The 27,353-nt window shown below is 38.8% G+C and overlaps 14 protein-coding genes and 2 further genes across 14 annotated transcripts; 8 read left to right on the top strand and 8 right to left on the bottom strand.

The window, feature by feature from the left end:
- Positions 1-80: 80 nt before the first annotated feature.
- MRPL4 (mitochondrial 54S ribosomal protein uL29m) lies at positions 81-1,043 on the top strand (the record flags this gene model as incomplete). The annotated part of the gene is made up of 1 exon (XM_003644180.1): positions 81-1,043. The coding sequence occupies one exon, from the start codon at positions 81-83 to the stop codon at positions 1,041-1,043; it is 963 nt and encodes a 320-aa protein (XP_003644228.1).
- Positions 1,044-1,171: 128 nt separating this feature from the next.
- On the bottom strand, positions 1,172-2,340 carry Ecym_1160 (the record flags this gene model as incomplete).
- Positions 2,341-2,659: 319 nt separating this feature from the next.
- On the top strand, positions 2,660-5,314 carry PIF1 (DNA helicase PIF1; the record flags this gene model as incomplete). The annotated part of the gene is made up of 1 exon (XM_003644179.1): positions 2,660-5,314. One exon carries the CDS (start codon positions 2,660-2,662, stop codon positions 5,312-5,314), a length of 2,655 nt encoding a protein of 884 aa, XP_003644227.1.
- A 42-nt stretch (positions 5,315-5,356) lies between these two features.
- Positions 5,357-7,429, bottom strand: SEC39 (Sec39p; the record flags this gene model as incomplete). Its single annotated transcript, XM_003644178.1, has 1 exon — positions 5,357-7,429. One exon carries the CDS (start codon positions 7,427-7,429, stop codon positions 5,357-5,359), a length of 2,073 nt encoding a protein of 690 aa, XP_003644226.1.
- Positions 7,430-7,613: 184 nt separating this feature from the next.
- MFT1 (Mft1p) lies at positions 7,614-8,786 on the top strand (the record flags this gene model as incomplete). Its single annotated transcript, XM_003644177.1, has 1 exon — positions 7,614-8,786. The coding sequence occupies one exon, from the start codon at positions 7,614-7,616 to the stop codon at positions 8,784-8,786; it is 1,173 nt and encodes a 390-aa protein (XP_003644225.1).
- Positions 8,787-9,056: 270 nt separating this feature from the next.
- Positions 9,057-9,824, bottom strand: RPS1B (40S ribosomal protein eS1; the record flags this gene model as incomplete). Its single annotated transcript, XM_003644176.1, has 1 exon — positions 9,057-9,824. The coding sequence occupies one exon, from the start codon at positions 9,822-9,824 to the stop codon at positions 9,057-9,059; it is 768 nt and encodes a 255-aa protein (XP_003644224.1).
- A 689-nt stretch (positions 9,825-10,513) lies between these two features.
- Positions 10,514-11,215, top strand: TEM1 (Ras family GTPase TEM1; the record flags this gene model as incomplete). The annotated part of the gene is made up of 1 exon (XM_003644175.1): positions 10,514-11,215. The coding sequence occupies one exon, from the start codon at positions 10,514-10,516 to the stop codon at positions 11,213-11,215; it is 702 nt and encodes a 233-aa protein (XP_003644223.1).
- A 171-nt stretch (positions 11,216-11,386) lies between these two features.
- On the bottom strand, positions 11,387-14,482 carry ORC1 (origin recognition complex subunit 1; the record flags this gene model as incomplete). The annotated part of the gene is made up of 1 exon (XM_003644174.1): positions 11,387-14,482. One exon carries the CDS (start codon positions 14,480-14,482, stop codon positions 11,387-11,389), a length of 3,096 nt encoding a protein of 1,031 aa, XP_003644222.1.
- A 356-nt stretch (positions 14,483-14,838) lies between these two features.
- On the top strand, positions 14,839-16,095 carry ECM7 (Ecm7p; the record flags this gene model as incomplete). The annotated part of the gene is made up of 1 exon (XM_003644173.1): positions 14,839-16,095. One exon carries the CDS (start codon positions 14,839-14,841, stop codon positions 16,093-16,095), a length of 1,257 nt encoding a protein of 418 aa, XP_003644221.1.
- A 125-nt stretch (positions 16,096-16,220) lies between these two features.
- Positions 16,221-17,360, top strand: SMA2 (Sma2p; the record flags this gene model as incomplete). Its single annotated transcript, XM_003644172.1, has 1 exon — positions 16,221-17,360. One exon carries the CDS (start codon positions 16,221-16,223, stop codon positions 17,358-17,360), a length of 1,140 nt encoding a protein of 379 aa, XP_003644220.1.
- A 264-nt stretch (positions 17,361-17,624) lies between these two features.
- ERV41 (Erv41p) lies at positions 17,625-18,714 on the top strand (the record flags this gene model as incomplete). The annotated part of the gene is made up of 2 exons (XM_003644171.1): positions 17,625-17,655; positions 17,723-18,714. The coding sequence occupies 2 exons, from the start codon at positions 17,625-17,627 to the stop codon at positions 18,712-18,714; spliced, it is 1,023 nt and encodes a 340-aa protein (XP_003644219.1).
- A 137-nt stretch (positions 18,715-18,851) lies between these two features.
- On the top strand, positions 18,852-19,405 carry Ecym_1150 (the record flags this gene model as incomplete).
- Positions 19,406-19,858: 453 nt separating this feature from the next.
- Positions 19,859-21,475, bottom strand: POB3 (FACT complex subunit POB3; the record flags this gene model as incomplete). Its single annotated transcript, XM_003644170.1, has 1 exon — positions 19,859-21,475. One exon carries the CDS (start codon positions 21,473-21,475, stop codon positions 19,859-19,861), a length of 1,617 nt encoding a protein of 538 aa, XP_003644218.1.
- A 250-nt stretch (positions 21,476-21,725) lies between these two features.
- DAK1 (dihydroxyacetone kinase) lies at positions 21,726-23,510 on the bottom strand (the record flags this gene model as incomplete). The annotated part of the gene is made up of 1 exon (XM_003644169.1): positions 21,726-23,510. One exon carries the CDS (start codon positions 23,508-23,510, stop codon positions 21,726-21,728), a length of 1,785 nt encoding a protein of 594 aa, XP_003644217.1.
- A 189-nt stretch (positions 23,511-23,699) lies between these two features.
- On the bottom strand, positions 23,700-24,968 carry Ecym_1147 (uncharacterized protein; the record flags this gene model as incomplete). Its single annotated transcript, XM_003644168.1, has 1 exon — positions 23,700-24,968. One exon carries the CDS (start codon positions 24,966-24,968, stop codon positions 23,700-23,702), a length of 1,269 nt encoding a protein of 422 aa, XP_003644216.1.
- A 119-nt stretch (positions 24,969-25,087) lies between these two features.
- On the bottom strand, positions 25,088-27,085 carry Ecym_1146 (Zn(II)2Cys6 transcription factor domain-containing protein; the record flags this gene model as incomplete). Its single annotated transcript, XM_003644167.1, has 1 exon — positions 25,088-27,085. The coding sequence occupies one exon, from the start codon at positions 27,083-27,085 to the stop codon at positions 25,088-25,090; it is 1,998 nt and encodes a 665-aa protein (XP_003644215.1).
- Positions 27,086-27,353: the final 268 nt, after the last annotated feature.

Here is a 27,353-nt window from a genome sequence, read left to right as displayed (position 1 = left end):
CAAAGTCATTAGTAGTTTCGAAAGTTGAGTTGTAGCTCTATTGAGCCCGTTGGAAATTGATTGGAAGGTACTTGAGAGTTATGCTATTTACTGCCAAGAGGGGGTTCCATGGTACTGTGAGTGCTCTTGCCAGAACAAGATATACCAAACCTAAACCTAAGCCGGAACCACGATCTAATGTGAGGCGTCCAACACAAGAAACACATCATGACAGAGATTTGAAGGTGTCAGCTCCTATTCCACCAGCCGCTGGAAATTTGGAGTGTCCAGTGGATCACCCGCTGTGGCAATTTTTTAGTGCTCAGAAATTTATGCGAAAACCGGAGGAGTTAGATCAAAAATCGAGGTCCTGGACGATTCCTGAATTGAGAAGAAAGTCTTTTGAGGATTTGCACTCATTGTGGTACACCTGTTTAAAGGAACGTAACATTTTAGCCCGTGAGAACCATCTATTATTGCATTCTATGAAGTCTTCACGGGAAGTATATAAGGATGTCGATGAGAGAATTAGGACAACGATGTGGAGAATAAGACATGTTTTGAGTGAACGTGATTGGGCATTTAGGTTGGCGCAGCAGGACTTTCAAGAACATCAAGCTGAGTTCATAAAAGATTTTGAAGGGCTGTTCTTGCAAGCTGAGGCGGCGCAGGATGTTGAGTCCTTTGAAATGCTTTCTCGTTTCCAGCTTGCTGTGTTTGGTATCAGCGAGTATATTGACGAAAATACGGTGGATAGGAAGTTCGTAGATGGGCTAAAGTATTTGGCAACTTTGAAATTGAAGAAGTTTGCTTCAAGAAATGACTCAATTCAGCAGCTGTTAACAACGTCGGAAAACAAGATATCAGATGCTGGAGAAGCGTTCATCATCTTCACCTCAGAGAACAGCGAATCTGCAGTGGAAGAAGCATGCAATGCTGTCAAGGAGTTGAGAGAGCAGGGCAACGCGGTATCTAGGTATGATGAATTGGAAACTGTTGCTGAGTATGTGAAACAACTAGCTCAGACTCAGTTGGAAACAGAGACATCAGAGGAAACCAAATGAGCCCTGAGGGAAAAAACGAAATCGCAAGGCATGTACATATATTGATTCCTGTATATACAGTTTATAAAAATCTATTGATTAAATATTTCATTTAGAGCATATGCATCAGGTATGCCACTATAGCAACGTCATATGGAGTACTTAACCTTCTTTGACGCTCTTCTTAAAGGTCGGCCGTTGGGAGAATACTCAATAGCTTTAACAGAAACTTCAAGACTTCTTTTACTCGGTTTCTCATCGACAATCGATAACTTGTCTTTAGGATCAACTAGTTTGGTCTTTTCTATCAAGAAACTATCATTAACGGTGACAAATGTAGTCCTATTAATTTCTTGTGCAAATAATACACATTGTGCCCAGCCTGCGTAGGGTCCCCATTTACTCATCAGTAGCTCGCGAGCTAGTTCCAACTCTAAGTTTACTTTTTTTTGGTTATTGGCAGCATTTGCAACTTGTTTTGTAATTCGGACAGTTTACATTCCTTGGCTGTGAAGTGATAATCTCGTTGGGCAATTCTTTTCATATGAACATCAATCGGGACAACGTTTTCCATCTTCATACCCATCAGGCATACACAATCCGCAACTTTGGGGCCCACTCCAGGAAATTGCATGAATTTTTCTCTTATTTCGTTATCTGAAAATTCCTTAACCCAAGAATTCATGTACGCTGTGTCGCTTATGCCCTTGGGCTTGGTCTGAACCATTAATTCAGCAGCTCCAATTATATATTTTGCCCTATAACCAAATCCTAGCGTCCTTAATTGCTCTTCGGTAGCTTGGCTAACAATTTGCTCACTACTTGGGAAAGAATAGTATGGCACACCATCGAGTTTACCAATATGTGTTCCATAATGCATGCAAAGCGAATGACACATTTTTGATATGCGTCCAATGTTGTTATTACTAGAGCAAATAAAAGAACACAGCGTTTCCCATGGCTCTTGATATAACACTCTCACTCCCCCATGTGATTTGCCAATAAAATGCGGATCCATTTTCCTCCATTCACTCATAAATTTATCTAGGGATACATCTAACCTCAAATAACTTGTGAGACGGGACCTCAATTGTCGAAGTGACTCGTCTGATTCATCGTTCAAAATCGAATATTCTACACTGGAATGATCTTTCTGCCTTAAAATAACCACTTTGTAGCCCTTTTCTTGGTTCAACAACAAACTTGTCGCATAGTACTGTTTTTCCGTATTCCATACCCATCGAAACGCTTGTCCACATTGTAAAACGTTATTCAAAACAACTTCTCCTCTGGAAAATACCAACTGCTCCGTTCTCATCTTCAATTTGGAGCAATTCAACAGGTTAGCTCTTGTTCAATATATTGGTAGGTCCACTTTTCATCTGTTAACCAGAGAAAGAACCGCGTGAAATATGCTTTTCGTGTATATTTTCATATAATCTCCAATTTTAAAAAGATTTTCAAAATGGTACTTCCAGATTCAACCATAAACAGCCATACAAACAACTCAAAACAACGACATTGAGCACTGCAATAGTGATATTAGGGTATTGGGAGTGAGATTTTGAACATTTTGTTCATTCTGCAAGAAAAAGAATATTTTTGTTTGCCATTTTCACTGTATATGTACTCCGTGTATGTTAGGGTATTGTAACCGTTGCTTTAATACTTTAAGGTCGTCTCAGATTTCTAAAGTTTATTATCTGAGACAATACGGTTGTGGCATTCCAATGGCGCAAAACTTGGATAGATCATTGTGCAGCAGATCTGAACCTAAACGGTTTAAACATGGATTATCGGTAGAAGGTGAGCGGCGTGATTTAAGAGGTGATGAAGATTTCAATAGATATTCAGATCCGATGCACGACATGTGGGATACCAGCGGTGATGATGAAATTTTACAATTCGTGGAAGCTAAAGAAAATTGTATTGAACGAGGATATGAGACCACTTCAAATAAGAAGCATAAGAGAAGCCCAGAACCTGAAGTGATTGTTATAAATTCTTCTCCTCGTAATCCCCAGAACGACATGCCCGTCGTAAATATTCCTGGTAACCTACAACAGTGCAAGGTAGATTCCGATCGACTTAATATCGTCAGTTCTAATTATTTTTTACCAAAGGGAGAGGATGCTTCTCATTCTGGAGGTATTTTTAACACTAATTTGCATTTTTCGGAGAATGTTCCTTTAGAACACGAGCCCTTTAATGATGAATTGAAAAAGGAGCAATCGAAGGATCTTATTGGCTGTATTCATTCTTCACCGTTTACTAAAACGCTTGGTTCTGATATTGAGGAGAGTGCTTTATTACCTCAGGTCAATCAGGAGTTGGCGTACCATACTCAGAAACCCAGTTCACAAGAGGTTATATCATCACCCGAACATTATGCAGCTATGGTTAAAGAAACGAAAAATACATTATCTGTTTTGGATTACTCTAAAAATAAGAAATCACAATGTGTAGTTCTCAGTGAAGAGCAACAAAAGGTTCTGAAGTTGGCTGATGCCGGATTAAATATATTCTACACTGGGAGTGCAGGTACAGGTAAATCTATTTTATTGAGAGAGATGATTAAAAAATTGAAAGATAAATATGACCGCCCAGGCTCAGTTGCTATAACTGCCTCCACGGGTCTTGCTGCATGTAATATTGGAGGTATTACTGTACATTCTTTTGCTGGTATTGGATTGGGAAAGGGTACTAAGGAAAATTTACTAAAGAAAGTTAAAAGGTCTAGGAAGCATGTACAAAGATGGTTTAATTCTAAATGTCTAGTAATAGATGAAATATCTATGATTGATGGGCTGCTTCTTGATAAGTTAGATTTTATTGCAAGGAAGATTCGGAAAAGTAACAAAGCATTCGGCGGTATCCAACTCATTTTCTGTGGTGACTTTTTTCAGTTACCTCCTGTGACTAGGGATAATCAGGAACCCGTCTTTGCATTTGATTCTGAATCTTGGAAACAAGCTATAGATGCTACTATCATATTGACTAAAGTTTTCAGGCAACAAGGCGATACTAAGTTTATTGAGATGTTAAATGATATGCGACTTGGTAAAATATCTCCAGAAACAGAACTGGAATTCAGGAAGCTTTCAAGACCTCTTGAACAAAATGATATTATTCCAGCTCAGCTATACAGCACCAGAGCTGAGGTCGACAGGGCAAATAATAGTCAGCTAGTTAAACTGGAAGGCGATTGCAGAACATACAATGCAATTGATGGAGGTGATTTGCCCAATGAAGAATTAAAAGAGACGTTGTTGGCAAACTTTCTTGCTCCAAAAAAATTAGATCTCAAAATTGGGGCTCAAGTTATGAATATTAAGAATTTTGATGAAACTCTAGTTAACGGATCTTTGGGGAAGGTTATCGATTTCATAGACGAAGGAACATATATGTTTTACCAAAGTGTAAACAATGATGATATGGACATTGAAGAGTGGGAAGAATATAAAGATTATCTAATTAAAAATGATTTCAAAGTTCCAAAAGATGAAGATGATGAGGAATTAAAGAAAGAGACAAGAACAAGTGTTGTAAAAAAGGCTTTAAGGGAAAAATTCAGGAAAGCTGACGAGAAAGAAACCGTACACGTACTTGGAGATTCGATATTCGACTTTTTAAAAGTTAACTGCGATGTTTCAGATCCAAACGTGAAGGCTAACCTAGAAAGAAAGAAAAAACTATTACAAGAAGTTCATTTAAGTTCCAAGGGGAAAAAACTACCTTTGGTGCAATTCTTTCAACCTGATAATTCAACCAGGACAGTTCTTGTTCGTGAGGAAGCATGGGCTGTAGAAGATGAAAACGAAAAGCCGCTTGTAACCAGAGTTCAACTACCACTAATATTAGCTTGGGCATTATCAATCCATAAATCGCAAGGTCAAACTTTGAGTAAGGTAAAAGTGGACTTAAGGAGAGTCTTTGAAAAGGGACAAGCATATGTGGCACTATCCAGGGCTGTATCAAGATGCGGTTTGCAAGTATTGAACTTTGATAGTGGAAAAATTCAGGCACATGAAAGAGTAGTTGGGTTTTACAGTGGATTAATGACAGCGGATGATGCTATGAAGCTGCATAAACCACAACAGATAAAGATAGATTTCCCGATTGCTAATAAAAAAAGTAAAGTCTCAACACCTAAACATACGGAACATAAAGATGGTTCTATAACAAGTCTCTTAGGAAGGTTCACGAAGGATTCTGCATCTAGATCAATTACGCCAGATATAGATTCCCTGCCCAATTCTTGTCAAAATCAGAGAGATGGTAATATTGCATAAAGAATAGCCCCCTTAGTATTTAGTAAACACATAAAACTCTATTTAACCGCTATTCATATCATCCCCTATTGCCCATTTGATACCCCCTGATAAAAAGTTGGAAACGCTAGATGAAACTTGCCTGACGATCTCTTTCTGAAGTTTCTTATTTGCCTTATTATTAGATAAAGAATAAGGATCATCTACATGTGATCTGGTTGACAATTCTAATTCCAACCCACTCCATAATGATACTACAGCTTCAACCTCTTCGAACGGACATATATGCAACAGTTTACTGAGAATTTCTAGTTGTAGATAGATAATCTCTGTAGGGATTTCGTTATCTGGCCAGGTTGGATCCATAAACTTACCGACTTGAAAGATCGTCAACCAATATTTCGATATATCACCATGTTTATCAAACAACTCCATCGTTTTTTCATAAGCATATTGTAAATCCATGTTTACTAGGGCACAGTCAATATGCTGAACAGTCAATCGCGTCAATTCCTTTTCGTAGTTAGGATCTTCACATGGAATTTCTAATCCCACGTACAACTTTCTCATTATCGTCGACGTTAGATCGAAATTCAAATATAGACTCGGGTTCAATTCTAAGAGCTTGCTTATAATTCGAAGAGGGTCCTGCTTAAATTCCAATAGATGAGATGGTGTGAATGGTACATTGCGTGAATAATTTAAAGAATATTCAGATAATTTATCTGCAACGTCCATTAAAACTTCCAAGTGCATATATTTACCTGCAGGTAATAAGGAAAGTGTATTCTTTGCCTTAATCATTTCTGGTCTATTCCGCGATCCATTTGTAGCACCATTAAAGAAACGCCAAAAATATTTCAATAAAACAGAATCATCTATCTGAAAGCCTGCTTTAGATATGAATTCGTGTAGAATAGAGAATTCGCCGAGTGATAGGAGAGATTCTATTATCGCGGACATCTGCTTATCCTTTGATAAGCTTGGGTACAATTTGTCAGAAGAAATTAAATATTGCAGGGTTTCAATAGACGGAGAAGATGATAGCAGATATTTACTCATGGACATAAATGAGGATAGCTGGTTTGGCTCGTTAGAGTTTTTTAAAGTATGTATCTCCTTCAGGCTATGAATGCCTAATGCATCCATATATTTTGAATAATCTAACAACTCAGTTGATGTGATACCATCGTCAATCGTCACTGAGCTATCTATGCCCTCTAAAACATTCCTTAATTCATCTGGTAAATTTGGCAACGGAATCTTAATTAAGTTCTGGCCATTTTCGTATAATATTTTCAAGAGCTGGTGTTGAAATAAGTTGTTCAAGCTAGGATCCTTCGCAAATATAGGATTCATCTCTGAAGCAACGTATCTAAAACTCTGAAAGTTATTGTAGGTATCCAGAGGAAATTTATCCAGCGATAAGCAATTCTTCAGGAATACATCGTAACAGCCAGAATATGTCATGTATGGAGACACTTCAAAGTACATGACAGATTTATATGCAGATAGCACATCAGTGTAGATTTCACCGAATAACTGCATGACATCTTCACAATTTTTCTGTTCAAACTCATAAATAGATATGTTCAATTCAATTCGACGGTTAACATGCGCCAGAGGCTTCAGGATCCCGTTAACCCACTCATAAAAAGCAGTGGCACCCCCTGAAGACGATAAATATTTCAATTTGCGAAACAGAGGTTTGTAAAACATCACATCGGAAACTACTTCATTGCAAATAATACTTCTAGACCTTAAAAATAAAAATTTGTAATCAACTTCATCTATGGAAAGTTGCCACTTACCCAGTCTACTAGAGACGTATTCTTTAATCCATCGATACCTCTGAACAGTCAATTCAGGATTAATCTCAACCAAGGCTATTAATGATTCGTCACCATTAAGTAGTTCGAAAATTAGATCATTGTTCTTTGTTCTTTCTACACCGATATGATCAAATATGAATTCCAAATTTAGTGGATCATCCAATTCTGGCCAGAATACACATATAACCTCTAATATTTCTTTAATAGATAGTTGCGTGCCCTCTTCAAAATACTTCAAAATCTTGGATTTATCGGCACGCGAAGCAAATATGCTCAGCAAGAGGTATAATTGTTCTTTAAGCATTGAGGACTATGAACCTTGTTTCTTGTTGAAGTTGTGCTTTGTTTATTCCTCTCCATCGAAATGTCGATTTCTGAAAACTTCAATTTATATTTTCCTGCACTAGAGATGAGAACAGCAAAGTTAACAAACAAGACTTCTAAGAAGAACACATCAAAGAATTCAGGACGGTTTCTCCAGGATTACTATGATTACTCCTGAACAGGTTCAACAGGTTCAAAAGAGATTAGCTGTTTATCAACAGGGTGGCTACTTCTCTTCTTATATCTCCACTGTCAGCCATGTGCATGATATTTGCCATTCAATATTAATGGGTCAACTAACAGAAGAACCGAACTTTTCGAAAGCTAGTTTAAAAAAGCTGAGAGATGATATTGGTACTAAATATGTTGAAAATAAGATTATGATTGAGTGTGACAAAATGAAAGTTGATGTCCTAGACACCAGTACTGAGGCTGTTATAGACCAAGTAAAAGCAGAGCTGCAAGAAAAGATACCGATGGTACGAGATTTGAGACATGAAATTGAGTCGCGAAACGAAAGATTAGAGCTAATGGCAAGGGATATTGAAGATTTTAACTACGAGAACCATCAGATGGCAAGTTCGGTTACAACGTTGAAGCTCAACAAGGAATCCTGGGTTGATTTGTTGGGGGAAGATTCATTTAATAGATTATTATCGTCAGGGATTTTTAACCAGGACCGCAATGGAATTTACATGGTCAGAGAACGTTTGTTTGAAGCTGAAGATGAGCTAAAGCGCATTAATTTGGTAATGAAGGCAGACATTGAAAGACTGTCAAATGATTTAGAACACTATAAGAAAAAATGGCTGAGGAATGCAGCAGTAATGGAACGCATTGGGTCGGTATTAGAACGTGAAATTGCAGAGCGTAACGATGGAGGAAGGGCCTTAAATGATGACACATACATGGATGATGAAGAGGAGGATGACGACAGGTTCACAAGGCAGCGCGAAGGCACTGCTACAAGCGATGAGGAAATGGACAATGAACCTGACAACGATGGCTTTGGTCCATTGGACTGTGGTGAGGGTACTGAGGAAGGTAATCACGAAGGCAATGGCACATGTACTGATTCTGAACCAGAAGGCAAAAAGCCAGATGAAGATGCAGTTTCTGTAGATGATGCCCAACTTTCAGAAGTAGACACTGATCTTATTAAGGCGGCTGCTGCAAATGTTCAAAATGCTAAAAGTCCTGGGCCCAATGCTGCACAAGCTGAGAACCCAGATATCGAGATGAAGTATTCCAACTCCGTCTCAGAAATCACTGAACAGCATGACGAAATTGACAAGGAAGACTCACGTAGCAACAGCACTGAGGTGCCGGATACATAATAATAAACTATCTATATAACCATTGCGAACTACCTTTCGTGCACGCTGTACGAGCTTCGTAGCTATTACTAAAGAACAAGGCAGCATCAATTGAATACTAGCATTTTATCTTAGTGCCGTCCTAAAACATGGAAATCTAGGCCTAACCTTAGATGAACACTTATTTAAATTATATAAGAGGTAATCTTGTATACGAAAAATAAAAACACTAAGTTTTGTATGAAGATGATTTTTGAGAAAATAGCGTGATTGCAGCCTTATTGGTTAAATTTACACAGTTTCCAAGATTTCGTCCTTGAAACCACCGACCTTCTTGCCCTTTTCTTCACCAGAAGCTTCACCGTGCAAAGTCATCAAAGCACCCAAGTCGAACTTTGGTTGTTTCAACAACTTGACCTTTCTGATGTGGACGTTCTGTAATGGGAAAATGTCCTTGGTAGCGTTTTCAATTTCCTTGTTGATAACTTCTGGGATCAACTTGGAGGTCAACTGAGCCAAGGTGGCGTTTTGGACTTCTCTGGTCAAGATTTCAGAGATGACCTTTCTGATAGCTCTAATGTGCGAAGATTGAGCATAAGAAGTCTTCTTGATTTGGTTTGATTGTCTTCTAGTGAAAGCAATAGCAAATACTCTCAAAACGTAGTCGTCTGCAGTCTTAACAGTAACGTTGGCTTCAATCAAAGTTTGCCACTTTCTAACCATGGATCTCAACTTGTCAGTGGTGAAGCTTAGACCGTGAAAGTTAGTCAACAAGTTCTTACCTTGAACTTCATCAACTCTCAACTTAACCTTTCTGAAAGAGTGATCTTCAGATCCTTGCAAGTCAGCCAAGCAAACTTCGACAACACGACCCTTCAAAAAGTCTGCAGCATTCTTCAAACCGGTAGACTTGTTAACCAAGGTCTTACCTACGTTTCTGTTTTCGAAAGTGGATGGAGCCTTAATGTCATACCATTCCTTTCTGGTGAATGGGTCAACGACCTTCTTCTTCAAACCCTTCTTACCCTTAGACAATCTCTTATTCTTACCAACAGCCATTGTGTATGATCAGGAAGTTGTATAACTTGGTTTCGATGCTGCAACAAAGGCCTCTTCCTTGTATAATAGTTTAATGTTAACTGTAGTGATATCTACAAATTTTCCACAGATGTTGAGAAACCCGTGGCTGGGGCGAACACTATGGCGTACCAAACTTTCACGCCAGAAACACAGTGACGGTGGGGACTCGTCCGCCGCCAGCCCAGTCCAAACGTCGCAGATGGGCTGGTCTAGGCAGGCAGGATGGAGGGGCCGGGCGCGGGCGCGGGCTGGCAAAGCACGGTGCTGAAAGGAAGCCCGATGGAGGGCTGGCAGGCAGCGCAGAGGGCTCCGCCTGCCAGCTAATCACAAGCCGTGGGTGGGGGCCGGGACGGCGGTAGTGGCCCGGCCTCCACAGTAAGTTAGAAGGCTTACCGCGTTACGGGCATAGTGGGCCTGCGGTGATTCAAGTATCGGTTCGGAACCTAATCTGCATGTATGGGTGTTGTATGTACGGGTGTGTAGTCCCAACGGAAAATACCTTTATACGAGACTGTATCCCTCCGATAAAAAGAAATGTGAACATGCGTGTTTGGATCTAAACAACAGTATAATAATAATAAACCTTTTGACCAGTAGGATAAGACAAGCAAGTTCAGTGACCAAGCCTATAGATATTTGCAAACACATGGAAGAGTAGCGGGTAAGAAATGGTCAATAAGAACTCAATCCCGCAACTGAACAATGAAGTTAAAATAAAAATAGGGCTTATAGGAGATGCGCAGGTCGGGAAGACTTCACTTATGGTAAAATATGTACAAAATGTTTTTGACGAGGAGTATACTCAGACTTTGGGGGTTCATTATTTAGAACGGAAAATCAATTTGGGTTCTACGGACGTTATTTTTTCAATTATGGATCTTGGTGGTCAACGGGAATTTATTAATATGTTGCCATTGGTATCGAATAGAGCAGTGGCGATCATCTTTTTGTTTGATCTTACTCGGCCAGAGACACTTACTTCGATTAGAGAGTGGTATCGGCAAGCGAGGGGGTTTAATGAGACTGCAATTCCTCTTCTGGTAGGGACGAAGTATGATTTGCTGGTGAATCTTGATGTAGCGTACCAGGAGGAAGTTTCAAAGACCAGCATGAGGTATGCGCAGGTAATGGGAGCACCGCTGATATTTTGTTCGACGGCATCGTCAATCAACGTACAAAAGATCTTCAAGGTTGTAATAGCAAAAGCATTTAATTTGACGTTGCGGATACCCGAAATCAAGGATATCGGGGACCCGTTGCTCATTTATAAGACATTGGGGAACCAGCCGCAGAGGCAGTCAGCAGATTATTCGGAGCATGCGCGTTGCCGACAGCCAGAGCAGATAAGGAACATGACATCTGAACATTAATTACTTGACGTAACGGGGCAGTATATATAACGGTTAGAAATTTAGAGTGGCATATAATACGCCTTCTCTTCTTACCAGAGACACGTATTAAAATTTATGTTTTGTACCTAAATGTTAATTACATTATTTTTAGAATTAAAAAGGTGTTAAATGAAAGCTTATCTCTAGGCTTTAAAGTGTTTTTAACATCTCATCTTCCATAATGTTCTTGCAAACCTCCTCAAAGGATATGTTTAATTTGATAGCGCACATGCGTTCATTTTTCAAGTTTTGCTTGATTATCAGACTAGTTTCTACTAATTGGTTGATGACATAGTCCCAGGAAATGATCCGTAATTGCTCTTCTTCATCTTCTTCAGCGCCATTGCTTAAGAATAGCACACGTTTCATTTCTAAAATATACTTATTCTTTCCATTGACCTCTAACAACAGTCGTATCTCATCTATAATATCACCTAAAGTCTGTTCTTGGCTGCCTGACTTCCTTATTAGGTTGACTAGTGAATAAAGAAACAATTTACTAGTGAAAGATAACTTACTCATGAATGTATCTGTTGGGGAGTTGATCGCGTCGTGAAGAGCTTTAGTGATATGGTAAATTTCCACCTTTTGAAGTTCCTCTTTTGACCCATCTTTTTGTTTCGTACTTTTCTTTCTATCCTTGATTAACTTTCCGTCATACCCATATCCATGATTTTGCATGTATTCATGTTCGGCAATTTCAACAGCACGTTTGCAAACTTTAAGTGCTCTCCTCGCGTCACCACTTACACTGGCGATCTTTCTTGAGGCAATTTCCACAGCATCCTCACTAATCTTTAACCTAACTCTTTGTAACTTTGAAATATCCTTGGGCAGCTCATCCATATTTCCATCTTGGCATAAATAAGAACTTCCACTAGTTGGATCCACATAAAAGTAACTATCGTTTAATCCCATCAGTCTTAAATTAATGATAGTTTTTAGCTCATCGTGTGTATACCCTGTAAACATAATTCTGGTAAATCCTATTCTCGAAGATACTTTGTTACCAAGCTGACGTTCAGGTAGATCCATTGTATTAGCCACGGCAACAACGACGAATTTAGAATTCTCATAGGTAGTCCAATTAAAGAAATTATACATTACATCTTGAGTTTTTGTGACCAAAGCATCTAATTCATCAAGTAGTACAACTACAGGACGTTTCTTTGATTGTGGAATTTCTTTAAAATAATATTCCAGAGATTCCATAGCGGCACCAGATGTCAAAGTACTGCCAGATATTTTTTTCCATAATACCTCGTAACTGTCTGTTGGCTTAACCATCTTTAGCCCATTTATTTCTATGTATTGGAATTGCGGCAACTCTTTCCTATCAGCAGATATTAGTAATTCTTTAACCACCTCTCTAACTGTTAATGTTTTCCCCACACCCGGGGTACCGGCAATGTAAATACTCGTCCCTGTACCGGCTTCAATGGCACTGTACATGCTTAGATAAATTGTAGCAAATTCATTCTCACGAGCTGGAAGGTAGTCTTCAAAATTAGATGCTTTGACAATCTCCTCTTTCCCGTGAGTCGAATTTAACTGCCTTTTAACCTTGGAAAATATAGTTTCAACAGTTTTATTCTTTGTAGGAGACCGAAACTGATTTTCCAATGCAGAAATATCCCAATCGTGTGATTCTCGATAAAACTCCCCATTTTTGTTTAAATCTGGAATGTCTTGGGGTCTCCTATAAAGCTTGGAAAACGGTGTATATGCCTTTTTGGCACGAGCAACATTCTTCTTTATAGCTGATTTCTTTGGCGTAGACGGCACCACTTCCTTTGTCGGAGAACTTGAAAGCTTACGTTTCCTATGGCCCACTTCCGTATTGGTTCTTCTGGAACGTTTTGGAAACGTGCTATTTTGATATTCAGTTTCATTTTCCATACTTCTTTCCAGTCTTTCAAAGTCTATATTTTCTTCATTAGTTAGAGCGAGTTCGTCTGCTGATGATATCTCATAATTTTCGGATTCAGCGTCACGAGCTTTTATTAAAAACTCTTCATCAGTTAAACCAGGACTTGATGAATCAGAAGTAGAATCCCAGTCGTATTCATCATCACCAGAGTGTGTTACATTTCCTTTGTAACCTCTAGCTGCTGTCTTTTCTGTAGTTCTGGTCCTAGTGACCGGAGCTTTCTTGTTGTTGGGCCTTTTAGAAGGAGCAAATTCGTCAACCGATTTTCCTATGTTCTTACTTGGCAGGCCATTTTCTTTATCCAAACCATCTGACGCTTTAGTCCACCTTTTATCTTTAGATTTCAAAGGATTTCCAGAATTCTGGTTCGGTTTCTCAACTAATTTGGAGTCTGCTCTGCCACTAACGGTTTCTTTGTTCGACTTGGTAGGCTTTAATACAATTTCCAAGACAGGCTCCTGTTTAGGTACAACGTTTAGCCCACTCTCCTTGAAACTTGGCTGTTCTTCGTTAGACACGCTACTCGCAGATTCGTTTTTCACAACAACACGCTTAAGGGTTGCAGGCCCTTTCTTGGGCTTGCCACTTTTCTTTTTTGGACCTGTAAACGGTGTCGTCCTCTTTTTTAAATTACCACCAATATTAGCCGTTAATTCCTTCAAATACTTCTTACTGGATTCAGGGTCCCACTTGCGCACCTTTTCCTCAACTTCACGGATGTCAATTGGAACAAACTTGTTCCCATCGGGCTCACAGGCACTACTCACGACAAACATATGTGTCTGATTCTCCTGAGTGCCCATCTCCGAAGGATAATTCCCTGGTGTATATATCTCAGCCGGAGAAACAAGGTCTTTTAGATATATCTCAGACACCTCGGCCGTCAAATAAAGCTCGGAACGATTACATTCTAGCTGAAACTTCTCATGAAAATACTCCGCCCGTTCTACCTCCGTCTTGAACTGTGGACATGACTCTAGCGCTTCCGGCAAAAACTGTGCATAGTACTCCTCTGCATTAATTTCGTACCAACATAAATATGCCAAACACCACAATTCAACATAGTTACTCGCCGTATTCAGCCGTATCTCGTGAATCATATAAATTGACAGCGAATTCGTCTGCTGGTCCCGGCAAACAATTGAATCACCAGACGTCAAAATAAGTCCATCACTCTTTCGCTGTAAACTCACTATCTCCTTCCCACTACCTTCCCTTCGCCTTCTCCTTCTTCGGCCTCCCTCGCTCACCGGTCGTCCATTCTCATCCATAACCATTATTTGCCACCCTTTGAAATCGGCCAATGTTGCTGCCATGGCCCCAATATTATATATCTCAAAATTCTTCCCTCCCTAAACGATGCGCTATCTAAAAGCAGAAACAAAAAACCTCGTCTAAACAACTCCTAATGGCCTTAATATTAGCAACTTTCTTACCTCTTTACCGCTTGTTTGTTTGGCACCAAGGTGAACGATACCAAAAATATCCCGTTTCCTATGATGTTTGATAACACCATCGAGAAATCGAAAGTAGAAAAAATAGCAGCATAATTTCTAAAAGTTGAACTTAGCTTTAAATAGATATTCATGAGAAAAGAAGGCATAAGGCGGGACTGAGGTAGCTAAATATCTGTATATTGGGCTGGTACATGATCAGTGTATAAAGGCAGAATATGTGGAAGAAAGGCCTTCTGTCGAGGTTTTTAGGGGTGGTTTTGAGGCCATTTCAGTATTTGGACGCCATAGATAGGATTGTTCAGATACTGAGGTTGGTAAGCTCTTTATTGGTTGTTTTAATGGGGTTGATTTTGACGTTAGGTGCATTTTTGAGTCCGGAGAAGCTTTATATGGGGAAATTTACAACATCCAAGAAAAGCATTGCAAACGGTTTATTTGAACTGCTCAGTAATAGTGTCGTTAATTCAAACATGAATGGGGGTTTGGGGCTGACGACGTCGGAAATAGTAATTTTAAACCAATACACTAGTTCACAGGTTGTGAATGTACCGGAGTATATTACTTCAGCGGTTTATGGTTGGTGTCAGTTAGGCAAGCCAGATGATGTAGCTGACAACCTGAATAATACAGATGAAGTTGAGTGCCAGTACATAGGGCCTTCTTATGTATTTGATTACCGAGTTTTGCTGGGGAAGATGCGGTTAAACATAGTACTTGATTATGCCTATACGGATTCTTTGCAAGAAAATGATTCTATGAATGGTGATTCTGCTTCTGCAAACAGCACTCCTTCTGCGCATATTCCCGACTACGTTCGTTATATTAATAATGCGAGGTCTCTTAAGATGAATATGTTGTTTTTGGTCTACTTTGTTATGGTGTTGCAAGTATTTATGTTATGTCTGATGTTGTGGTACTATTGTGTTAAGGGAAGGTCACTGAATCTGCGAAAGGAAAAGATACTGGTGCACTTGTTGTCATTTTGCAGTTTGGTTGTGTTTATGTTTTCTCTTGTGGCTACCATTAATCTTTTTGCTATACAGCACAATATTAGATCGCATGTCAAACAAGAATTACAGAACTTTGGTTTTGCATACGAGTTGGGAAAGCGATGGTTTAGCTGTCTATTACAACTGTCGGTTTTCTCGTTTATTTCATGCCTCCTGTGGTCTGGATTGGAATGGTGTGTCATGGATCCAAACCAAAATCAACGTAGGTTTTCACATATAGAAGCAGGTGTTCTTGCCTTAAGACAGTCTGAAACGCGCCCCAAAAACTCAGAGGTAAGAAACCTGCCTACGAAAGGATTGTTGAATCCAGATGCAGCATTGACTGCGCCCAGTAGGGAGACCAGTCGCTTGCTTGTTGTAACGCGATCAAAGTCACCTCCCTGCGGTTATATGTCTGCCAGTGAACTCTCGTTGAGCAGCTCCCCTCGGGCAGTGAAGACTGCGACAACTTTCAAGTTTTAAAAAGCACGGTCGGAAGAACGACAGATGTCGCATAAAAGGCTACCATTATAACAAGAAAGCTATCTTTGTGACATAGATATAGTATCACTTAGGTAGACCAGCGGATATTAGTTAGATATTCAGAGATGGGCTCACGATTATTACAGTTCCAATCATATGGTAAGTGGTTTATGCTATTAGCGCTTGCCCTGGCAATTTGCTTACTTCATTTACCAAATTATTCATGTACTTATTCAAGAGACCTACCCATTTGTACACCTCAGTTTTCATTTCAGCTAACCAATACCACTCCAACAGCTACGTTATTTTTGAGCACTGTTAAAGAGGTCTCTATGTTGCTTTCGTATGTAGCCATAGACCTAGGTTGGAATGTGAACTTTCCGAAGCCCAATGACTATGATACTTCGAATCTAGTAAACACGTTTGATCCCTCGAATAAATACCATGTGAATTTGTTTGGATATTGCAAATGGCAACCGCTGTCGAGCAAATCCAATTGGTACTGCATGGATAACCCTAACGGGTTGGATATAATTTCGATGATAATCAGAGATCTAGGTGCACAGCTTGGTGTGCTTTCCCACAGCAACACCAAAATCCTAAGTGATTCTCTATGGATTTTATATCGATCAATGTTTGATTCATTCTACAAATTTGTGCACGATGATGATTATCGAGCCAACAAGGTTGCCAGCTTTTTGCAAAGTTTGCAACAAGGAGGACCCCAGGCCAGTGTTGACCAGTTTAAAACCGTCACCTTGTTGTTGAAATGTTTCGAAAGATTAACAAGCGCCATCCAAATCGCTGAAATTTGTTCCTTTGGTTTAATCGTACTCTCAATAACTCTGGCTTCCGTAGCATGTGTAATGGATATTCTGTCAGCGAGAGAAGCTAAATACCGACACACTAACTATAGGCAGAATCGCGCACTGTTTTTCAAGCAGATTACTTTAAAGTTGGCCTACGCTGTAGTAACTTCCACTATGTTTTACCAAATTGGTATGGCCATCTATTTCCTAGTTTTATTCAGCATTCGATATCCCTATGATTACAAGGTAAAAGTAATGACATTTAACCCAGACACTGGTTACTGGTTATCCATTCTACGTTTCATAATGGAATTTTGGTTTGCAATTGCATGCCATATAGGTTTCAGCCAAATGAAAAATAAAGGAAACAGCAAGGATTCGCATTGGAAGGATGAAAGTCGCACCCCAGATAGCGGTGATACGGCTGTATGTGAACCAGATACTAGTCAAGTCTAGGTAGTTATAATTATTATGGATTTTTTAGAAAAACACAAAAATCGTGTCAGTTGAAACTGATTTCAGAAGCGGTACCACTGACGTCCGCCAATTGTCGTGAAAAATCTCTGTGATTCCGGGCACACTGAAAAAATGTGTGTTAACAGAAAATACATATACATGCATATATATCTTTAACGTATGCATTATAGATTCAAAATACGTAAGCGTAGAAAACATTGCTATAATAAGCAATTAGAAAAGATAGTTAAGTCATATCATTAAATGCCAAGTTTGCGAACATTTGACGCCTTTCGTATGTTTAGAAATCAAGATTTTTCGACGGTGGAGTGATTTTACATCTTACTAACCACGGATTTCAGCGAAAACTGAGCAGCAGCATGTCAAGAAGTCCTCTAAAGGTGGGCTTACGTCGATAGTAATATACCTATTCTTACTATTTATTGCATGGAGCGAGTTTGGTAGTTACTTTGGGGGATACATTGATGAACAGTATATAGTAGATGATGAAATAAGGACTACTGCGCAAATTAATATGAATATTTATGTTAAAATGCCATGTAAATACTTGGAGGTGACTGCAAGGGATCAAACAGGGGACCTCCAGATTGTATCTGAAAGGCTTAATTTTCAAGATATACACTTTAGAGTGCCATATGGCACCAAGATGACTGAATTTAACGACGTGATATCACCTGATTTGGATGATATTTTAGCAGATGCAATTCCAGCCCAATTTACTAGCGATATGCCAGAGTTACCTATGATTGAAGGTATTAATTTTGATGGTTGCTCTATTTACGGGTCGGTACCTGTGAACAAAGTTAGTGGTGAGTTGCAGATAACTGCCAAGGGGTGGACCTATATGAGTACTCGCAGAACGCCGTTTAGTGTTCTTAACTTTTCTCATGTTATAAACGAACTTTCATTCGGTGACTTCTTTCCCTATATTGATAATACTTTAGATGGTGTTGGCAGGATAGCAGATGAACCCCTGAAGGCTTATTACTACTTTACTTCCGTACTCCCTACGGCATATAAAAAAATGGGAGCGGAAGTGCACACTAACCAATATTCTGTTGACGCAATCGAGAAGTCTTCAAGTTCGCATGCGTTAGGACCTACTGGAATTACCATTTCCTATAACTTTGAAGCTCTTAAGGTTATTATTAAGGATGAGAGAATTGGTTTTACGCAATTTATTGTGAGGTTAGTTGCAATACTTTCTTTCGTTGTATACCTCGCATCACTAGCATTTAGATTTACAGATTGGACCCTAGTAAACCTTTTGGGTTCCAAGTGGTCACTACGTTATGAATCTGATAAAAGTTATTCTAAAGGTCTTTTAGAATGAGTGTTTCTTACGGATAAAAATATCATATGCAAAAATTTGGTTTAATATATGTACAACAGTGTTATTGAACATACATAGAAGAGACTTCTAAAATACAAAGGCCTGCTTTTGTAAAGATATTTGGATCAGTGAAAGCTATGTCAGATTCTTTATTGAGTGAAACCTTTCCGATAGTTGAACCAAAAGTTGATGCACCGCAAATAAGCGATTTAGCCGCCCAATGGCAAACAGATGAATACAAGAATAAAGTTCAAAATGAAATGCTGGAACACGAGGTGTTGCAACGTATTAAAGAGGCTACATATTTAGTTAAGCAAACGCAGCTGGATCGGAATGAAGAGAATCCTGTCACTAAAATGGATTGGGACCGCCTATATGATGTATCATCAGGAATTATGGATTCATTTACCAAGGATATGGATGATATTGTCAACCAACTGAATCAGTTATACAAGGTAAGTTGAATAGAAAATTATACTACGAATGTAGAGTGTCTACTAACTAATGACAGAAACAATTGTTGTGGCAAGAAGCTGCCTTTGTTATTGATTCCCATAGGGGGGCTACAAGATTTGGTGTTGCAGAAAACTGGATGAAGGCCAAAGAAGCACATCTTGAATATAAACGTAGAGAGTTGAACGAATCAGCTCAAGTGATTAAAAATACTATTGAAAGCCTGACTAAGGAATGAATTCTCTCGCTTTAAACCGATTTTTTTTGCTAAATAATATAAATATACCATGAATACACATCTTTATTCTGCCAAGACTTCCAGATGCTCAATGAATTGCTGCTTCTGCTGGGAATATAAAATTGTAATCTAGGTACCGTCTAAATTGCTAATATCTCAGCGATAGCAGTTAACGGGCTTTATTGATAACTTTTTGAGAAATATGTCCCACAGTAAAAGCAGGTTCCATAATTCATGTTGCGGATACTTGACAAAGGTTAGAATCATTTGGTTAGATAAAAAAATAGTAGTATTTATATTTCCATATTGCAGTTTGTGTATCTTAAGAGCGTATGCGTTTAGTCCGAGCTTGTCTCCAAGGAAACTGGAGTTTGTCGACTTGTTTTGCACAAAAGTCCAACAACGGACAATTTTGACAACATCCTAGAGGATTAATTTTACATCCATAAATACTTATTCTAGCTTAGGTCTCTTAGAACTCCTATCATCACCGCTGCTTTCTTCATTATGGTCGGAACCACCTAGATCAGAATCAAACTCTTCGGCGACATCGTCGTCCTCCGATTCAGCCTGAAAGTCTTCATCGACGGACTCGTCATCCTCAGCAGCAGATCCCATATTAACATCCTCATCTTCACTATCAGAACCTAATGCAGTCTGTAATCTATGTTGAGTTTCCTTTTCCTCGTTCTTTACTCTAACATTCTTGGACTTTAAGAAGCTCTCTAATAGCTGCTGTTCCTCTTTAGAAATGTTGGCGAAAGTAGTGGCGCCCCTGTTGGAACGCAAGATTACCTCAAGATCAAACGTTCTAGACGATGCTGTTGTTTGACCAGCTCTAGAGATATTTACAGAGCTCACATCTTGGAATGGTATATACAATGTGGGTTTCGTCAAAAACATAAAGGCATTGTCTAGCGGGTATAAATGACCTTCATTTGCTTTGAAGGAACAAGAAACAGCACACTGTTCATATTTCGATTTGTATTCCCCTGGAACTACAACTCTACGATCTGTTAAACCTTTCAAAACGTGACTTAGTACAATGTGTGTCTTGGCATCATATTGTTTCTTTAAATTGTCCTTGTACAATTTTTCGAACTCATCATCTTCCACATTTAATTGAACCTCTGTTTCTTCATCCTTTTGGAATTGTAGCACCAAGTAAGGATAAGAAGTTTGCCCCTGACGTAAAGGTGGCTCTATCGATAAAACCATTAAATGATGAATATCATCAGCCTTTGGCAAAGAAAATATACGTTGAATTTGACGTTGTTGTAACTTGTATTCATATGTTTTGCCTCTCAATCTAATCGAGTTCTTGTAGATATCGATATCATAACGGCCTCTTGGGGTAGTAAAGAAAACATCATGGAAGGATATAATCGCGTCACCAGAAACTTCTCCAATATCAGCCTTGGCTTTCAATTCTTCATAAAACGCTTCTGCAATAGACTTTTCTGCTTTACTTTCCTTATCCCCTTCGATATCATCATCAGTAGCTCCAGGGGTATGTCTGTCCTCTTGTGACACAAATCCTGGAAGATAAAAGCGCATCTCAACTAGCTCGTCTCCTGCAGGATTGTATGAATCCGTTTGCAAATCAAATTCAACCGCAACTTCGTTCTTTGAGGTTAAGTTTGTGTTACTAATATGAGAATATGGTATTTCAAACGTCGGCTTACCGTTCAGAGAAAGAATAAGTTCATTTCTAGTCAAATCACTCGTACCCCAGTTCCAGCCACGCAAAGAATGTTCTTTGTGCTCTAATTGAACACTAAACCTGCGCTGAAGATCATTCTTCAATAAAGTGAAATCCTCCTGGGAGAACCCATCCAATTGAACTACTCCCTTATTTTTCGTGCTGATTTTTAATTCATAACCTCTGCAACCTCTACTCCACTGTACAGAAGCTAGTTCATCTGGAGTAAGTAAAACAGGCTCATTATTTTGGGTGGAAGCAGAGCCACCAGTAGCTGATGCCTTCCAACCTAATCCACCCTCACCTAACCTGAAGCGACCACTAACCTTAGATTGGTTGTAATAAATTCTGTCAAAGTCGGTACTCATAATTGAATCTTCTCTACGGTTACAGAAGATATTTGTTGTGCTTCACCTTACAAGTGGAACACATGATTACTAGTATTTCAGAGTTTTCACACTCTCGAAGTTCCTCTAGGACGAAAATGTAAAGATCTTTAACGCGTCAAAAGGTATGTGCGGGTAATGGCATTTTAAATCATTTAACATTAATGTTTGTAATAAACAGTTATGAACGTAGTATATACTTAACTTGTGATTGCTACAAATATTCTATATGTTAATCAGTAGTATGGTTATTACCGGAGTGTTTTAAGGCGTTATTCATGCCTTTTAGAAATTCCACCAAGCCGACTGCTCCGGGATCGAGTACATTTAAAGTTTCACTGACATAGGACGCTCTACCAAATTTAGCAGTGAACTCTTTTGTAGCTGAAGCACCAGCTTCAGATGCCTTTAGGGCCTTCTCAAAGTCAAAATCTTCGGCATATGTTCTTACAAAGGGTTCTAATGCATCTATCATTGTACAATCACCAGGTCTGGCTTTAGTGTAGTTGTATAATGTCTGTAGAGCAACAAGTAGGGACTTAGCAAGTATCTGGGGTGTAACCTCTGCATCAGGATTGTTGCAGGACGTTATTAGCCCATGTGACATACCAGATATTAAAATTGAGTACAATCCTCCTGATGTGCCACCCATAAAATTTTCAATGTAGTTGGACAATTGGGCTAACGCTTCTGATAGAGAATTACGAGACAAGTTATCAAGATTTTCAACGATGCATTGTACCCCCGCAACCATTGTAGCCCCACAATCACCATCTCCAACTATATTATCCAGATGGGTTATTTTAGACTCATTTAGAATAATTTGTGCTGCCCCAGCCTTCATCATATCCTCAAACAGTTTAAAACTAAACTTGCCTGCCGGTTTTACACTTCCATGCTGTTCAAACAAAGAACTATCAATAGATGGTGCCTCCTTCATTGGAGGGGGGATTCCCGGCCATCCAGGAGCATTGGTGTATGCCTCTAATAGTTCGAGTACTGAATCAAGTTCAGGGAATTCCTTCTGTAATTGCCTGTTACAATTTGAGGCATTTAACAATGTGATACTAAATCCATTGCCATCTAGAGACGTCATTAAAGTACCCTGGATTGTTTTTTTAGGCCTTATACCATATTTTTCTTTTAGTATCTCATTTGTTTTTAAAGTTATTGCAGAAATCATAAAATTCGACACGCCTCCTAGATTATTTACCAAAAGAACCACATCATCAGACTTCTCGAAGTTAACGAAATACCTGTCGCTGTCATTTGGGTCCAATAGTAGTGGAAGCATTGACTTTTCAACCAACTGAACAGTTGAAGGAATTGGTTCTAGAATTTCTACACCGTGCTCATTGTGAATTCCCATTCCCAGTTCCATTTGATTTTCATTTAACTGGGATTCAAACTCTCTTCCCGGAACCTTGCAATGAGTTAGCGAAGCACCAATAGTTACCAAATTATCCTTAACAATATTGGCAACCTTGGAGGTACCTTCTAATCCATACTTAAAAGATAACCGCTCTGCAAAAGCGCCTGTTATCTTATGAACTAGTACGGTACCAGCTAATCCCCGCCTACCAACCAGGCCTCCTTTATTTCTACCGACCGCAACATCGTCACCAACTATCACAACCTCGCAATTAATACCTAAAGTTCTAGCTCTCTCTGCAGCTATACCGAAATGAAGAACATCGCCGGTATAATTTTTGACTATTAGCAGGACACCAGAAGAGTTTTGTTCCACAACCTTGATTGCATTTAGGATCTGCTTACTAGATGGTGATGCAAAAATTTCACCTGCAACAGTAGCACATAACATACCAGAACCGATATAGCCTGCATGGGCCGGTTCATGGCCACTTCCACCACCAGAAATGAGCGCAACCTTATCCTTCGAAGAATTTCTAAAGAATATCTTGTATTCAGGAATTAGTGTAATATGGGGATTAGCCAAAGCAAACCCCTGTAAGGAATAATGCAATGGGTTTGATAATTCAAATGATTTAAAGGACATATTATGATTCTGTTTAATTGTTTCTTTAAAAGTACCAGTTTGGACATGCCATCATAATGCTAACTGTTAGAATTTATGTTTATTTTTAAATTTGTAAAATGAACGTCATGTTGTAGTTCCGATAAATGAAAAGTAATAAGAGATCGCATAATTACACGGTCAAATTGCTAAGTGCTAAATAAAAGCTATCTAAATACTATAATCCTGGACTTGAACATAGCTTTGTGGAAATAACCCTTTTGTCTTGGTACGTAGGAGATCACCATACCACCATCCATTCTTGGATTGAGTTATTATTTGAATTGTATCTCCCTTTTTTATGCTCAAATATTGAGGATCATTGAATTGGGGTTCGTAATCATATAAAACTGTAGCATACATTGTTGGAACTGCCTTCTGGAGAGAGTTCGAGTTTGAACTATCATCATTAGCATCCGCCGAACTAGCATAAACCAGAAGGCATAACTTTTTGAAGTTAATGACTGTAAGGCTTTCGAGTTGTTCTAAAACACCGTCAAATGAATCATGGAAGTCCTCGACTAGATTTCTAGATGTGTTTACAACTGAAGAGACTGGAGCCAGGCTTGAAAATCCACTTTTCTCCAATAGTTTTCTAACTTCAGGGCAGTTTCCCAAGAACTGATAAAGGTTGTAGTAGATAGAATAGGTTAGATAAAGATAAAGCGGGAACCATGCCAACATAAATTCACGAAAGAGGTTGAAAAACACCTGTAGCTCAACTTTGAGGATGGCGTTAAGTGCTTCATATTTGAATTTTACTTCTTCCAATTTTTTGTCATATTTCATACGTTTTTGTTCACCCTTTAGGGTTAACTCGTTAGTTTGAACTCGCTGGTTATACCGTTCTACCTTACTGCTGTATGAATTGATATCTAAAATGAGATTCTTTCTTTCTTCTAGGGGCTTCTGAATCCGAAGACCCATTTCCTTAATCTGCTGCAATGGTTGTATGACTCGAGTTTGAAACTGCTTTTGATCAGATTTAATTTTAATAATAGCCTTTTTGAACCGATCCACATATTTAGTAAAGTTAAACTTCCTAGTAGAAACATCTGGTAAAGCTGAAGGATAATCCTTATTAATAATAGGAGATACAATACCACTAGTAGGAGTCAAAGGTGAAGTTAATTGCATATTTTCCCGCATACCCTTCGTAATTACTTCATGAAAACCTTTATTCAAGTTGTGCGTGTGGCCTAATAAGTTTGTAATCTGGGATGAAAACTTCTCAGACTCGGCATTTAGAGACACTACCGAATCATGTATTTGGTTAAAAGTGTCCTGTATATCATCAAAACCCTTATCTTTAAATTGGTACCCGATTTCTAATTTGTCCTTTAAAATCTGAGGTGCTCTTATAACCCTCTGTCCGAGCAGAGCCATATCACATTTGAAGTTCTGGGAAAATTGATCAGACAATTCATTCATTTTGTTCATTATTATTGATATAATTGAAGTACAATTCTGTATTGAGTACTACACTTTTATGTCTTGTTTTTGTACTCTGTCGCTTAATGTCAGAAATAGTGATGATGTTTATAAAAAATTATAGGTAGCTACGGGTGGCCTTGATTAGTACCAGGCCAAGCAACAATAGTCCTGGCCCTAGCATAGGCTTCGGATTCATTTTCAAAATGATTTTCCGGATGTTCCATTAATTCATCAATTTGTGTACTTGGCGCGAATGATGTATGATAGACTTCCTTAAATGTTGTCAAGAGTTGATCCAAGTCCTGGTTCAATTCGTTCTGGAAATCTAAATCTGAAGTAGTGTCAGTAGCAATCATCTGTTTAAATTTGGTTACAAGAATGAAGGACTCTTTCAATTGGACTTCACTAGACGAGGTGTTTGAATTATAAGACAGGTTTTCAGCGGCTAGCAACACCAATGAGGCATAGTATGCCATAACATATACATGGACAGGCAAGAACTGGAATATAGATCTCAAATCTTTATCCTGTGTGATAAGTTTTAAAACTGATTTTGCAGCCGAAGAGGCGATTCCTCGTGTAGCATCTACTTCAAATTTAAATTCAACATCACCATCTAATAATTTTTTAGAATGCCAAATTCTACGTATATCTCTCTTATTTTCAGGTGCAGCAGACAAGTGTTGTTGTATGCTATCGATCCATGGTTTTGTGTTCATATACATTCTTGCGTAGTTATAATATAGCAACGTAGATTTCAAGCACCAAGGGTCATTTTGTATGCTCAACTCTTGTAATGCGATCGTCCAGGAAATCATCCATCTATCAATATCCATATTAGTTTTCCAGGGCATACCAAATCTTTCTGGATTTAGCAAGGACATCGAATTTGAAAGCAATTCACCTACTGGTGCATCCATATAAGATGAAGTATTATTGTGAAACACAGATTCAATAGCAATATGGAACTCGACTTGATTCAACAACCGTAACTCCTTAATAACGTCGTTAGAAACAGCAAGTTTTGAACGCCCTGCCTCGTTTAATAGTTCTAGTTGCTTGATATTCGCGATATGAGTTTCATCCGCATCGCTTTCCAAAAGCATCTTCCTTATTACCGCATTATCGATATATTCTATTGTTCGTTTCCTTGCATTTAACAATGATGGCTCTGTTGCGTTATAAATAGCTGGGCGCTTGTGGGATATTAAATTCTGATTCCCATCTAAGATATACAACAAGTACCAAAATTTCTTGAGCTGTGTATTGTTGCCTGACATGTTTTGTAACTGATCAATTTGCCACACCCTAGCCAACTGTAGTGCAACCGACACAAATAGTTGGTTTGATCGCAGCCAAAGACCCGCAATAACCAATCCTAAAATAATACGCTCCTTAATGATGTCGGTAAATACATTGCGGCTGCTTGTAGCCAGCTTGCAGGTAAACCACTCTAGACTTTGCCGCAATTGTGGTGATAAATGCGACAAAGCTGGGTGATATCTGGATGCAACCGTACAAATAGCTGCCAGTAATAATGGTGAATTCACCCAAAGGTCATCTATATGCAAATCCCCAATTGTATAATGAAAAAGATGATTAGAGCAGTTCTTGTCAAAGAGTGCTAATAACTCCTGAGCTTGTTGCTTGGTAAGGACGTGATCGAATCTAAAATCATTAACATCTGTATATTGTTTCACCAGTGAATTCGAATCAAATAATGTTGGTATCAGCAGTTGATTGATATCTGGTAGATTGTGTTGCTGCTGGCTTATTTGCTGCTGAAGGAGATTAATCTGCTGTTGTTGCTGAATTTGACTACCATGTAATAACCCTAGAACAGACTCCAAAGCGCTCTCAAACGTATTTAACCGTTCATCTATACTATTCATCCACTCTTTTATCGGCTCCTGTGTTGTAGCAGTTTGGAACTGCAGCATCGTTTCCTGCTTTTGGCTAGATGGCGACTTATCGATATTCCCACGCTGAATAAAGTAGCATTCTAACCCATTCCTGGTGCATCTCGAACAAGGCAAGCCCTCATTATACTCACATTTGACCTTATTTTGCTTGCAGTTAGAACATGGTTTTGTTCTTCTTTTAGAGTCATATATCCCAACCATGCTTCACTCTTTATGTGTTTATCCTTGTCTGCAAGAGAGGTAATAATGTTCAGTACAGATCATGAATTGATTAAAAGCGCAACATCGAGTAAGCTGAAAAGCAAATTACACCACCGTGGAGTCGATAACCACAAACAATAATCTAATAGGACTATGGAACATCCACATGGAACTAGCTGTTAAATATCCTGTAACCCCTTTATTCCATATTTATGGATATTAGAAGTGTGCGTTTTTTTGACTGATACAATTTCAGTATAAAACGCCT

Source organism: Eremothecium cymbalariae, chromosome 1 (genome assembly GCF_000235365.1).
Source record: "Eremothecium cymbalariae DBVPG#7215 chromosome 1, complete sequence".
NCBI classification, from domain to species: Eukaryota; Fungi; Ascomycota; class Saccharomycetes; order Saccharomycetales; family Saccharomycetaceae; genus Eremothecium; species Eremothecium cymbalariae.
The sequence above is the reverse complement of the archived record's forward strand: the minus strand, read 5'-3'. Positions and strand labels throughout refer to the sequence as shown.